This window comes from Brachionichthys hirsutus, chromosome 14 (assembly GCF_040956055.1).
Source record: "Brachionichthys hirsutus isolate HB-005 chromosome 14, CSIRO-AGI_Bhir_v1, whole genome shotgun sequence".
NCBI lineage: Eukaryota > Metazoa > Chordata > Actinopteri > Lophiiformes > Brachionichthyidae > Brachionichthys > Brachionichthys hirsutus.
The window spans coordinates 3,635,493-3,649,264 of NC_090910.1; the positions used below are offsets into that span (position 1 = coordinate 3,635,493).

Below are 13,772 nucleotides of genomic sequence, written 5' to 3' on the forward strand. Positions count from 1 at the left end.
CTGTCGGACACTGCGTGGAAGCATGTCAGCGCTGTCTGCTTTTCAGATTGGTCTTTGCCGCGCGCAATTACGCCTCCCGCGGAGCTCTATGCAAGCGTTAAACGAAACATTAGCACCTCGTTTAACAAAATAAAACCGCCTTTCACAAGCACAGACAGCTCCCCGTGTAGTCTTAGCATGCGCAAATGAGCTCATTTGCCCAACTGACCTCTCTGTCTCTCACACGCACGCGCACACGCACACACGCGCGCGCGCGCGTGTCCTGCCCCTCACTGGTGTGTATGCTGTGACACAAAGGAAGAGTTTGTGTCAAAGGAAGACGCAAAACGCGAAACAGAGAGTTCAGACATTGATTTTTTTAATTCTTAATAATGTCATGATGTTATTATTTAAGGTTCCTGGTATATTATAAATGATAGATTTGCGATTAAATACACGTTTGAGGGATTTATTACACCGTTATGTTTGACTTTGGCTGCAGAATTGTGTTCTTGAGGCCACATCAGCATCATATTATCTCCCAGACTCTGAACAAACTCGTGCGATCAGAAACAAAAACATTTCGTTAAAAAAAAGAAAAGAAAAGGATTGACAGCGTTAAAGCAACGCCTCTGTCGCTCTGTGATTGGTGGAGTCGCTCCAGGGGCGTGGCCTGACCGGCTCCGGTATATAAGGGCGCTGCTCCATCCCCAGGCCGGTGATGTGTATGGGAACCGGGTCTAAGCTGGGACGCGCCGGCTGAATGTCTCCACTGCGTCCAGAGAAAGGATCGAGGCCCGCGTTTTGCTGCTGCCAGAGATCCATCCGGATCTTCAGGGTTTTCTTTCTGAGTCGACTCCAAGCTTGTTTCCAGAAGGAGCTGGGTTTCTCCTCTCAGCCATCTTGCCTGCCGCTTTCTCTCCTCCTCTTCGGCTGGAAGTAAACACGGGCTTGCACGTTGCGCGCAACTCCGCGCAAGATCCAGAGAGAGACGCGCGATGGGCTCGCTGCCCGACATCTAACCGGACCGGACGTTGTCGAGGAGGAAGGGGAGGAGGGGAGGTGGGGGGTGGGGGGCGCGACGCGCTGGAGAGATGGACCCGGTTCGGATTTACCTGCTCCTCTCGCTTGCGCTCCTGCCCCGATCCAGCTGCACCACGGCCAAGGAGATCAGCTGCCAGGAGATCGCCGTCCCGCTGTGCCGCGGGATCGGCTACAACTACACGTCCATGCCCAACCAGTTCAACCACGACACGCAGGACGAGGCGGGGCTGGAGGTGCACCAGTTCTGGCCCCTGGTGGAGATCCAGTGCTCCCCGGATCTGAAGTTCTTCCTGTGCAGCATGTACACCCCGATCTGCCTGGAGGACTACAAGAAGCCGCTCCCGCCGTGCCGGAGCGTGTGTGAGCGCGCCCGGGCTGGCTGCGCGCCCCTCATGAGGCAGTACGGCTTCCCCTGGCCGGACAGGATGAGGTGCGACCTGCTGCCGGCGCAGGGCAACCCGGACACCCTGTGCATGGACTACAACCGGACGGACTCCACCACGGCGTCCCCCGTCCTCTCCAAGCCCACCAACCATCCCGGGAAAGGCTCCAAGCCGAGCCGCCCCGCCGCGCCCGGGAAACGCGCGCCGCCCGCCTCCCCGTGCGAGCCGGGCTGCAAGTGTTCGGAGCCCATGGTGCCGGTGAACACGGACCGGCACCCGCTCTACAACCGGGTCAAGACGGGGCAGATCGCCAACTGCGCCATGCCGTGCCACAACCCGTACTTTACGCACGACGAGCGCGCGTTCACCGCCTTCTGGATCGGCCTCTGGTCCGTGCTGTGCTTCGTGTCGACCTTCGCCACCGTCGCCACGTTCCTCATCGACATGGAGCGCTTCAAGTACCCGGAGCGCCCCATCATCTTCCTCTCCGCGTGCTACATGTTCGTGTCCGTGGGCTACATCGTCCGGCTCGTCGCCGGGCACGAGAAGGTGGCGTGCAGCCGGGAGTTCGACGCGGAGCACGTGCACTACGCGACCACCGGGCCCGCGCTGTGCACCGTGGTCTTCCTGCTCGTCTACTTCTTCGGCATGGCCAGCTCCATCTGGTGGGTCATCCTCTCGCTCACCTGGTTCCTCGCGGCCGGGATGAAGTGGGGCAACGAGGCCATCGCCGGTTACGCGCAGTACTTCCACCTGGCGGCGTGGCTCATCCCCAGCATGAAGTCCATCGCGGTTCTGGCGCTGAGCTCCGTGGACGGCGACACGGTGGCCGGGATCTGCTACGTGGGGAACCAGAACCTGGACAACCTGCGCGGGTTCGTCCTGGCCCCTTTGGTCATCTACCTGTTCATCGGCTCCATGTTCCTCCTGGCCGGGTTCGTGTCGCTGTTCCGGATCCGCAGCGTCATCAAGCAAGGCGGCACCAAAACGGACAAGCTGGAGAAGCTGATGATCCGGATCGGGGTCTTCACGGTGCTCTACACGGTCCCGGCCACCGTCATCGTGGCCTGCTACTTCTACGAGCAGCACAACCGGCAGAGCTGGGAGCTGACGCACAACTGCTCCAGCTGTTTGCGCGAGAGGGACCGCCGGAGTCCGGACTACGCGGTGTTCATGCTCAAGTACTTCATGTGCCTCCTGGTGGGCATCACGTCCGGGGTGTGGATCTGGTCCGGTAAGACCCTGGACTCGTGGAGGAGCTTCTGCACCCGGTGCTGCTGGGGCAGCAAGGCCACCAGCGGCTCCATGTACAGTGACGTCAGCACCGGACTGACGTGGAGGTCGGGCACGGCCAGCTCCGTGTCGTGCCCCAAGCAGATGCCGTTGTCCCAGGTTTGAATGGGGGGGGCGGGGGGGGGGGCAGCTGATGAGAACTGCTAATTGTCTCTGTGTAAAGCAATTTGCATAGTAATGACCTGCTGCTGAGGTGTGTCCCCCCCCCCCCCCCCCCCCCACACACACACACACACTCACGTTTACCTGTCATTCACGCAGGTTAGGTCCACCCCTCGTGATTGTGTGTATTAATGGTTCAGACTGAGGCTGTTACACAAACTGGGCATTACTTTGTTTTAGTATTTAGTTTTTTTTTGTTTTTTTAAATTGTCATTTTATCTACATATAGTGCCAGATAGGGTTGTATAATAAAAAAAAAGGAGGGTTTAAATGAAGCCTTAATAGAGCCCAAATCTTTTACGGGTCATTCATTTTGTAATTTTAAAGATGTATTTATATGAAAGCTATGTAAAAAAAAAACAACAACAACAACATGTATATTTGTGTATATAAGAAAACTTTTATAAGCTATTGTAAATTTGTACAGTCTAGATCGCTTCTCTCTTTTTTTGAGAAAGCAAATATGGCTTTTATTTTGACAATAAAACATTTGATAAATCGACTACTTCTGTGTAACTTTGCAATGCCCCCTCCCCCCCCCCCGCACAGTGGGGGCTGCACTGTTTTCTGGCCGGTTCTGGCATATTTTACGGCTCCTTGTGGTCATCTTATTGAGGACGGCAGCAGCAATAGCAGCTTTGGAGAGGAAACCCTTTTTTAACGATCAGAGGCTGGTAATTAGAGGCAGGGCTTGAGCTGGAGCATCTCCAGAATTGTTTAAGTCCTCTTCACATGCGTGCTGGAGCCAGATTCTTAATTTGGTAAAAGGGGGGGGGGGGGGGGGGTGAAGTGAATGGAGGTATAAACGCAGGGAACAGACCCTTTTCATCTGCAGAAACTTTGATCTTTTTCTTTTTCTTTTTTAAACATTCTAAAGGTGTGCGTTAGGAGTGTCTCTCTGATGTGCCAAGCCCCCCCCCCCCTAAATGTCCCCCATTTGGATGCTTTTGTAGACGTCCCTGCAATTCAAAGAACATTTTGGAACCCCTCGCTCTTCTGCATTTGTCAGAGCTGAAACCTGCCAGAGCCCCCTGCATCTTGTGTTTTTTTTATTTTCCGACCGAGCCTGAATTGAAACATCTTCTCCCTTGAGCTCAAGCTGTGTCACCGGGTGCAGGGGGGTTGAACTGAATGATATTGAAATAGCAAAGAAAGCCCCACAGGTGGTCTCTGTTCACACGATCTCACATCTTAGAGCCCCGTTAATGGAGGACGTTTGGGGACAAATGTATCTGGTTTGGTCCCAATTAACCTAATGCACTGGCATAAGATGATACACTTTACCGCAGCATAGGAATACCTTTGATTCATCGGTCAATGGTGACAGTAGGCTTTTTGTAGTGGCTGTTTTTGTTCCAGTTTTACTCCCCCACCCCCCCCTACTGTAGACCCCCGAAGCTTCTTTTCAGCGCAAGACGTTGCATCTGCAGAGAGTAAATCAGCCCACATCAATCCTGCATCAGCACCGTCAGCGGAGACACCATGCAGGCGATGAAGATGGAAATCATGACAAAGACGTTCTTCTTCTCCAGATGAAAAGAGCGGCATCATCTACACATGAGAGCGCTGTGTGAAGCTTATAATGGTCGAGTTCGGGGAAATTAATCCAGATTCTGTGAGGTAATGATCCTTTTATGTCTTTGATCTGACTCAATTGTTTTCATTCTATCAGAGTAATTTTGCATTCAGTCTTGAACCTTTTTTTTTTGTGGCTGTTATCTCAAAAAGCAAGTTAGTATGTAAAGCTCTTGCTGTGGCATTAATGTGCAGCACCACCTAGTGGCCAACGCAGTACTATACACCTCCGAGATTATAATTTAATTTGCCCTTAAATTTAAAATTAAAGCATTCAAATAAAAGAAATTCCGATTGCTTATAAAAATGAAAAGTTCAGTTAACTGAGCAGAGCTGTGACGTGGAATCATTTTTGCCTTTCAAAGATAGTGTTTAAGAAAGAACAATTGTCAATACAATGAAATCTAAATATATATATATATAATTTTATTTTCCCAGTGATTGATTTGTCACATCAAACTGTCAACTAGAAATGAAACAGAAAAAACATACATTCTTTTCTTTCAACATTTTCAGAAGTTGCCTTCAAGGGGAAAAAAAGTGGTTTTCTGATGCCAGCTGGGGTTGATCCAGTTAATCTTGCACTAATTAATTTGGTCGTTATGAAACAGGATTTGTGGGTAGAGCTTTTTTGCCGTCTAGGTCCTTCTGAGCACCGGCGTGATTCTGCAAACTAAACAAGCAGAGGATTGTTCAAGTTGTCATTTCTTTGAGGCTTTAAAATTAGCTAAGGTTAAATCTACTTTGAGGACAATTGCTGGTGTTGCTGGAGCCTATCCGGCTGGGTTACGGGCGAGAGAGAGAGAGAGGGCACACCCTGGATGAGTCGCCAGTGTATCGCAGGTGCAAGCGTAGACAAACAAACATCCACACTCATGCTCAGTCATACGGACAATTTAGCGTGTCCAATTAACCCAAGGTGGATATTTTAGTTGGTGGGAGGAAGCCGGACAACCCAGAGAGAACCCAGAGAGAACCCACACAGACACGGGGAGAACATACGAACTCCACCCAGAAAGGAACCGAACCGGAAGCCTTCTTGCTGTGACTCACTACCTCACCGTGCTGGCTACGTTCACGTTACTGTCATGTAAATGTGGAACTTTATAAAACACAAGGGAAAAGCTTTCATTTCAACCTGTCATCGTGGAAACGGGACCTAAGAGATAAACTGACCGGTTCCATCTCTGCACACTGAACCTCTTTCTTTTACAAATGCTTATACTCTGAGGAAATCTCCTTACCGCTCTGGACTCTTCACATCGGTTTGCGGTGAGTTGTTTGGTGATGATTGGCAAATGGGAGTTGGTGTTGAATGTAGTGGGATTATGCCACAAAACTCGGTGATTCTATTTACCCTAATAACTAGGATGTGTTCCATATGTCGCTTGAACACAATGAAATGAAATTCAAACCTTTAGCATGTTCTTAGGTTTATTTGCATGTTGATATAGATTCCCTGGAGGGTCAACAGCTCAGATCATTTAAAATCAGACAGAATGACAGGATGAGTCGTGACAGGACAGCAGCGTAACTGTAATGTGACACTATTCACAACAGCGGCAAAGCAAAATAATATATATCACAGTAGAACGGTTACAGTATTAATATTGTTTTTGCTGTTATTGTAAGTAGTAGTGGCCATAGTCCCATTCTATTATGTGTTTTTTTGTCACGGCTGAATTTTACATTTTAGATGCATTATCTAAGTGTGTCCACTTGAGGGCGCCATTAACCAGATGGGTTTTTTTTTTTTTTTTTTACAGGAAATGCAACTGAAAAAACGTGAAAAATTACATTTATGTAACAAATAACATACAATATAAGTTTATCATTCAAGTAAACGGGCAGGTGTGTCCAAACGTACGACTGGTACGACATGTTTGTCTGGTGGGTTCAAAGACTGTCTACTGCACGGGGAGGAGCTGGATCTTCATGAGATATGACGGAGGAGACTGTTGTCCTGCATCATCGGGCCAGATGAACTCCCTCAGCAGACTCACCGCGATGAGGAAGCTCTCCATGTGAGCCAGAGCATCTCAAGGACACGCACGGAACAAATCGTGGTGGAACGGAACCGGACAAGGACAGGATGTTGGGCTCTCTACTTTGTAACATGCAGCGACTGTGAAAACTGCTGTCCACTTCAGAGCGCTGCAAAATGTGCGTATGCCAATGTTAAATGTGACATTAAGGAAACAGATATTCCTTGGATTTGCCAGATTTGCAAACATGGACTTCAAACCCCTCTGAATCAATTAACCAAACTGCTCAAAAACATTTTTAATATTGTTTTGGGAGATATTATTGAAATATTCATTTGAATACAAAATGACAATCAGGCAGTCAGATTACAACATTGATTATTCCATGATGTGTACGTACTCCAAATAATACATCTCTTGATTAAATATATCATTTTAAAATTTGCTTAATTTCACTTTTCTTTGAATAATTACCAGAAATAATATTTGCATATTTTTAGTTCGACTTTGGCTTTTTCCATTCGAACTGCTGACACACAAAAAAAAAACTGTGGTCCACCTCATGACAGTCAGAGAACAACATGCAGTACACGAGCGAGCTTTTGTTTTGTTCTCTCCTTCAAAGAGACCACAAGAGGAGGAAGATCAAGCAACCAGCCCCTCAGCGACCCAGAAGGACACGCCACTGGGATCTGGCTGATTTACTGCAATCTGAAGGTGATCTGGACATTTCTAGGAAATGGACCAGAACACCTTGATATATGTCAGACTCAAGCTACATATTTGCAGCAAGCCTCAGTGTAAATACTACGTCTGACCCCGATAGCATGGGAGCTCCTATCTGACCCGCATCAACATCGGCAGGGAACAAGGTGAAACCAAAGCCAGAGCAAGGAAAAAAAAAAAAGCAGACATCCTGGAGGGCAACAGGAAACACAGGCCAGAGCTCTGCTGTGCTCTATTTCTAGTGGCAGTGTACATTAAGGTTTGTATTCCCCTTAAGCTCCACCAGGCACTGAAATAGAGTGACAACAGCGTCTCCATAAATATGGCGTCCCTATAGGAGGAGAGATAATTACTTACTGAGGACTACCCTAATCCATTATACATGAGCTTGATGAACGGCACCTTGGTCACGTTTTTGTCTTTCATTTTGGGCCTGACCCTCTTAATCCAAAAGGTCAGGGCCTTTGGGCGTCCATGTCATTTAACACCAGCTAGACAAACTCAAAAGAGTGGGACCGCATGGTATCATATAGACTAGCGTAAGTGGGGGGCAGGGGGCTGTCTGTAGGACAAGCCTGTCTTTGTCTGTAGACAGTGAGCTCAACAAGGAAAGAAACAGGTGCGCTGTACTCTTTTAGATCCTCTCAAGGTTGCGATTCTTCGAGGACGCTCAAGGCCTCGGACCCGCCAGTCCTTCCTTACTTCTTTTGTTGGGAGTTGATATTCGTGACTTGAATTATGGTTGCTATGCGCCACTCAGCTCATCTTCCACAAGCGCAACATGACCTTAAGTCATTATGAAAAACAGTCACAGTGGATCTGATTACGCGTCATGAGTCTAAGATGACCGATGAACACAGAGAAGGTTGTTTGGTTCCCACATTGGGTGCCCTGAGGAACGTTTCTTGTCTCTGTGAGGCAAATATGCTGGAACTAAAGCGATCCAACCCCCCCCCCCCCCCCAGTCAAACCCATTCAGACCTTTTCTCTTGCCCATCACCATTTGTTTGTAGCTCTGCATCGGTACCAAATTGGACCAGGGTATATGGGCCTACCCTTCTGGCAGAGAATGCCGTTGTAACAGGAACTTCCCCAATGGGCTTGGCCGACCCACCAGGGATCGACTCGAGATCCCGTCTGGGCGGAGGTGGCGGTTTGAGTCCGCTTCTTTTGCTAACACGAAAAGACCTCGGCGTTCCGGACGGCTCAAGTGGGCACAGAGCCACCTCGCTGCCGCTCCTTTCCGGAGCCTCCTCTTGAAAAACACCGTAATTTCCATTTGCGTTGAACCCTGGAGGTCCCAGTGAGCAGTTAATAGCGGAGTGCTCAGAGGAACCTTTGCTGCCTCGCCGCTTCCGGAAACTTCCCGTCTGACCAGCCTCCCTCTCTACATCTCGTTGAGTCGCGGAGGCTTTTGAGGCTCCTTGGTCTGGAAGGAAACACGGCTGCTCCTCACGGATCCTCTCCATCAGTGTCTTCCTCCTCCGGCTCTTCTGAATCACAGAGTGCTTGACGGTGCAGACGAAATCCAACACATTGAGCAAAAGCGACAGAGCAGCCACGCCGAGCATGAAGTTGAGCAGCATCGTCTTTTCCGTGGGCCTCGAGATGTAGCAGTCCACCTGGCTGGTGCACGGCGGGTGCTGGCACAGGAACCTCCTTGGGATGTAGAACCCAAACAAGTAGTAGTGAGCTGCCCCAAATCCCGCCTCCAGGAAAGTTCTGAACATCAGATGGAGGACGTAAACTCCCGTGAAGCACTGGGTCCATCCCATCTCGTCGATTTGCTCCTGAGGAATGTTGACAAATGACAAGGTTTGGGCTTGTCCACGGGCGTTTGGGTCCACTGCGAGGTCATTTGAGATCTTGTGGATCACGTAGATGATAAAGACGATGCAGGGGAGACACAAGGTGGTGAGCTGCACCAACCAGAAGCGAAAGAGAGAGACGGGAGAGAAGAGGTCGTAGCACACGTTGGCACAGCCGGGCTGAATCGTGTTGCAAACGAATCGCTCTTGCTCATCCTGGAAGAGAGGATAACCGGCAAACAGGAGGATGAGGATACGGAGGAAGATCATCACAATGAGCCAAACCTTCCCTGAAAAGATAAGCACATTGGTGTTGGCTTGGGAGTTTGAGGTTTCCTCTTCAGGATTACAGGTCTTTTGGTAAATATATATATATATATATAGAATACAGACATTTCTGTTGATCAGGAACCAGTAAATGTGTCAACTCACCCATGAACGTGATGCTGTGATTGATGGAAATGAAGATGGCGTCAGAGACACTTGAACCCACCATGCTTCCTGCACTCAAAGACCTCCAGAGTCCTTGAGCCTCCAGCAACCTCTCCTCTCCTCCGTCTCCTGAAGGGCACAGCGACTTCCAGGAGGACAGGAACCGCCAAGGTGGACGGGTATAACGTTCCCCTGGCAGTTTAAATTCCTATTCTCGAGGTTCCAGGTTCTGTTTGGTAAAAATCCAATCTGGTCCATTAGAGTCAGCCAAGGCTCTTCTAGCTCAGTCAAGTAAACCATGCAGATCACCTCTCCGTTACGTCCCCCATGCAGACAACCGTCTGTCCTCAGACAACAGAAGACAGGAAGACAGGAGTGAAACCCATTGTGCGTCTATTCTTAACTTCACTCTCAAAGGCACATCCCCATCGTGGCATTGCAAAGATATTTTGGTGCCGCCCCGGTCGTCTTCACAGAAGGGTAACGAGCCTCTTGGCTCACTCGCTCTAAGTCGCTGTATTCAGTTCTCAAGGACAATGGCGGACAAGTTCAAACCGGCTGCTTCACAGTCAGACACGAACTCACCGCAGCGTCTTGGTGATAAATCAAGATAACACAAGCAGACGTGCAAAAACCATGTAAGTGAGGCGCAAATGTATTCTCTCACATGCTGCATCTGCCCTCCGTGGTGCGACACAGGGCTAAAGCTCGGTTTGGCCTATAATCACTACTGATCAATCGTTATTAGCACCTCCAGTCTGGATCGTAGTTAGAATCACACAAGGCAGGCACACACACATACACAACTTCTTTCGCTCACTACAGAATGACTGACACGACATGAACCTGGAACACAAACCAAGTTTTGATTTTACACTTGGTATAACTTTGGTAATATTATTGGATGTTCTGATGTAATCTATTTACGATGATCCAATGACTTTCTTATGCACAATGTGTCTTTTTAGCGTCGACATCCCAATATGCTGATGTCAAAGTAAAGGCGCATGAACTCGTGCTGCAACTCGCAAGGAAAGGAAAACTTGCGAGGTTCGCATTTTCTAACTGATGACAAAAAAAAAGTTATGTTCACCTTGTCAGTCAGTTTATCATTACATAGATTTCGAAGATATTCAACACTACTTGAAATGTTAAGAAAAGAAGGAAATGGTAGATCATGTCCACTTGGAATTTTAAGGAATGTTCTTTTTACCCCTTAAATTTAACTCCCTGGTTCTCTTGCCTATGTTGATGTCAAACAGAGACGAGGAGGCAGAAAACTGAACCAACTGTGGTGGAAGTAGGTGGGGGAGTCGAACATGTTAAACGTCTGGGTCAACTGAGCACAAGAGTTTACAATGTCATTTGGCAATGCCATATCATGCTTTACTGTAGTATAACAAATATCTTTAAAGTTGTGTTTAAATACATGATTGAATAGATTCAGTGTTTTCTGATATTTGTCAGCCAGTGTAAATATTTGTCAAGTTTCAGACTTTATTGCACATTCCTTTCCTTTATTCAGTAATGGAGTAAACAATAACCAGATATTTGCTCATCATTGGTAAAGCAGCCCAGCGATGCACAGGCGACGTAGGGGGGGGGGCTCTCGGCCCCAGAGCAAACCGGGACAGACTCCAAGCAACTCCTGTGATAATAATGGGATGGATGGTTAAAGCAAGCGGGGAGAAAACGCCTCTCCTCTTCCGTCTCATCAAAGTCAAAAAGCATTGATGGCTTACTTTAACTCCCATTCACCTGCATCCATTTTAAAAGCAGGGTTGCGTCTCGCAGTCGATCGACCGATGCTTTCAGGTTTGAAGCTCCGTCGGTTGAATTTCCCCGCAGGAAGTAGATCCCATTCACAAGTCGGAGAGATCAGCACGAAAACAAGACGAGGACCTGCAGCCGGTGTCTCAAACACAATGTCAGATTCATCTTCCACAAGTCAGCCACATGCATATTACAGAAGGTAGTAATCCTGCCATTGTTTCTAATGTCCTTTGGGCCCCGTTGTAATTAATCACTCTGTCCATCAACACTGTGGGTTTCTGTTCGTTAAGTCTCAGCTCAGTCATTTCATCTGTTGGAACCAGAGAACAGGTGAAGTTAGTAAGTAAAAAAAGTGGCCAAATCCAAATCCAACCCCAAAAAAGGAGAGAAAATACTGAATCTATGTCCAATGAGAGACACTGATTTAGACTGGTGCAAAGAATTAGGTCCCTGTTGAATGAAAACCTCATCGCGTAGAGAGCAAGGCCGGATTCCACTCAAATTCCCCGAAAGGAAATGAAGTGAGGATGAGAGAGCTGGTTGGATCACCTCTGTGTTACCGTAGTCACAGTGCATGTTTGAAATATTGTGGTAGCAATGTGGGAATCAGTCAATGTGTGTGTGTGTGTGCGTATCGTCAACCCTGGGTTATGGATGGATTTAAAGAAGAGGCGTAAACTTGGTTTATTGCAAGGATTTTAAGTTTATTCTCGCACAGGATTTCTAAACATTGCTTCATAAGAAGTGGGAGCAGTTCTGTAAATCATAGCTGACGTCACACAGAGGGAAACAAACCGGAGAGGGTTCGGTGAACAGGAGTCGCTGAGCAGAATAAAAGTCGGTGAGGAATCGGAGAAGAATCAACAGTCACAGCGACATGAGATTTTTGAAATAAAACAAATATTTGATTTAATGTCCTCCAATAACATGAATGTAGAATTTGTGAATTTCAAAGTATTCCCATGAGTGTCCCCATTTGAATCATCGTGACCTCACACGAATGGAATAAATCCAGAAAAAGGGAGAGAAAAGTAAAGACTCTATGCAGAGGTAGCATTCCGTGCACAAGGCTGCGACACACACACACACACCTACCTATCCGATGGGACGCCACAGAGCCAACTAATTTACTGTCAGGCTTCCAAACTTAGAACTACGTGGCATTGATGACCGAGGAGAACACCAGACGGGGCTGCACGTACACACACGCACACACAATAAATAGCATACAATCTTTGAACTGAGCTCACATCAGCAACTCCAGTAACTTTCCTATAAAGGACAGACACGAGGTTTCACTTATCTCGTGAAAGAAAAAAAAACAACCTTTATTCAACAATCTGTGCCCGTTTCCGAGCTGCAGGTTATATTTAAACTTTGCGTGTTTCTTCGATGCGCGGGAGGAAAATGTGTGTCTGTTGATCATAAGGCAAATACCTGCAATCATAAAACTGTTAAGATTTATCTCACACATTTAGCAAACCGTCCCAGAGAGAAACCCAGACAGAGAAAACCTCGACTAAATACTCGCATTATTTTCTTCCAAATGTTTGTCAGAGAAAGGAAGCGATTTGTTCGCTTTAATTATTTCCAGTAAATGCCAGAATCTATGCAGCCCAATATCTACCACAAATCAGTTGATCATTAAAACTTTATTTTTTTGTCCTGCTTATTGATCTTAACACACATTTAATCATTTGTTAGTTGCTGATCTTTCCCCACACGTGCAGCAGCTGTGATATGGCGTGGTTAACTGGTCTAACTGATAAAAGGCTTCGCTACCAACGCTGCAAAACAATCCCGAGATGCAATGTTTTTACTGTAAGATATAAAAGAGGACAGTTTTTAGTAGTTAATAAATGATCGGCGAGAAAGAAGCGCTGTAGAGTGGCGGAAGCAAAACCCTAAAGCTTTTCATTTATTTATTTTACCACACACGCCTGAATTATACAGAACAATCAAACTAAAAATACTGTTGACCGATGTATTCACTTAGTGCTCCCTGTGGGGTTTCCATAAAAAAAAAAAAACAAGCATTAACACGCATGAACCTGGAAATGCTTCCACACAGTCACGATAAATGTTTCGTATCCTCATTTCATCGTATGTAACACAGAAAACGTCATTCTCTGCAGCGTGACGTCACAACAAGAAAGCAGACAAAGTGGCGTCTCCCGTTTAAGCCTTAATACTTCACTTCATTTGTCATAGGAACAAGAAAGCAAACGTATTTACCCTCTTCCCTCGTGTACAGTAAAAATGGATCCAATATAAATACTCTGAAGCCATTCTGCTTTCCTACAGTATGATATCCATCTACAGACTGTGCACACTGGCGCCGTATTTACACCGTACAGAGACAATTTAGCAGAACGTATCCAATCAATCCTTATACGCAGCGTTTGAATCTTCACTTAACGCCCCTGCAATGATTTCTCTCCTCCCTAAACATTTGTGCTGTTTGTCAGCTGGAAGAGCTACAAAATATTAAAGGAAAGAAAATAAAATACTTCAGTTATTTGTTCTATTCCTCCAAGAAAAAAAAAAAAGGGGGGGGGGGGTGTTAAATGAGCTTATTACAGGCACCACAGGCCAGGAAGATGGCAGTGAAG

At 47.2% G+C, this 13,772-nt stretch overlaps 2 protein-coding genes across 2 annotated transcripts; one reads left to right on the forward strand and one right to left on the reverse strand.

The window, feature by feature from the left end:
• The first annotated feature begins 1,073 nt into the window (after window positions 1-1,073).
• Window positions 1,074-2,804, forward strand: fzd8a (frizzled class receptor 8a). The gene has a single exon (XM_068747768.1). It carries the CDS (start codon window positions 1,074-1,076, stop codon window positions 2,802-2,804), a length of 1,731 nt encoding a protein of 576 aa, XP_068603869.1.
• A 5,308-nt stretch (window positions 2,805-8,112) lies between these two features.
• Window positions 8,113-9,451, reverse strand: gjd4 (gap junction protein delta 4). The gene is made up of 2 exons (XM_068747769.1): window positions 9,388-9,451; window positions 8,113-9,245 (listed from the first exon to the last, which is right to left on the reverse strand). The coding sequence occupies exons 1-2, from the start codon at window positions 9,449-9,451 to the stop codon at window positions 8,113-8,115; spliced, it is 1,197 nt and encodes a 398-aa protein (XP_068603870.1).
• Between the last annotated feature and the right edge of the window lie 4,321 nt (window positions 9,452-13,772).

Coding starts and splice junctions, on each gene's coding strand:
- fzd8a (XM_068747768.1), top strand. CDS start 1,074: ATGGACCCGGTTCGGATTTACCTGCTCCTCTCGCTTGCGCTCCTGCCC.
- gjd4 (XM_068747769.1), bottom strand. CDS start 9,451: ATGGTGGGTTCAAGTGTCTCTGACGCCATCTTCATTTCCATCAATCAC. Junction 9,246..9,387: donor TCACAGCATCACGTTCATGG/GTGAGTTGACAC, acceptor TTATCTTTTCAG/GGAAGGTTTGGCTCATTGTG.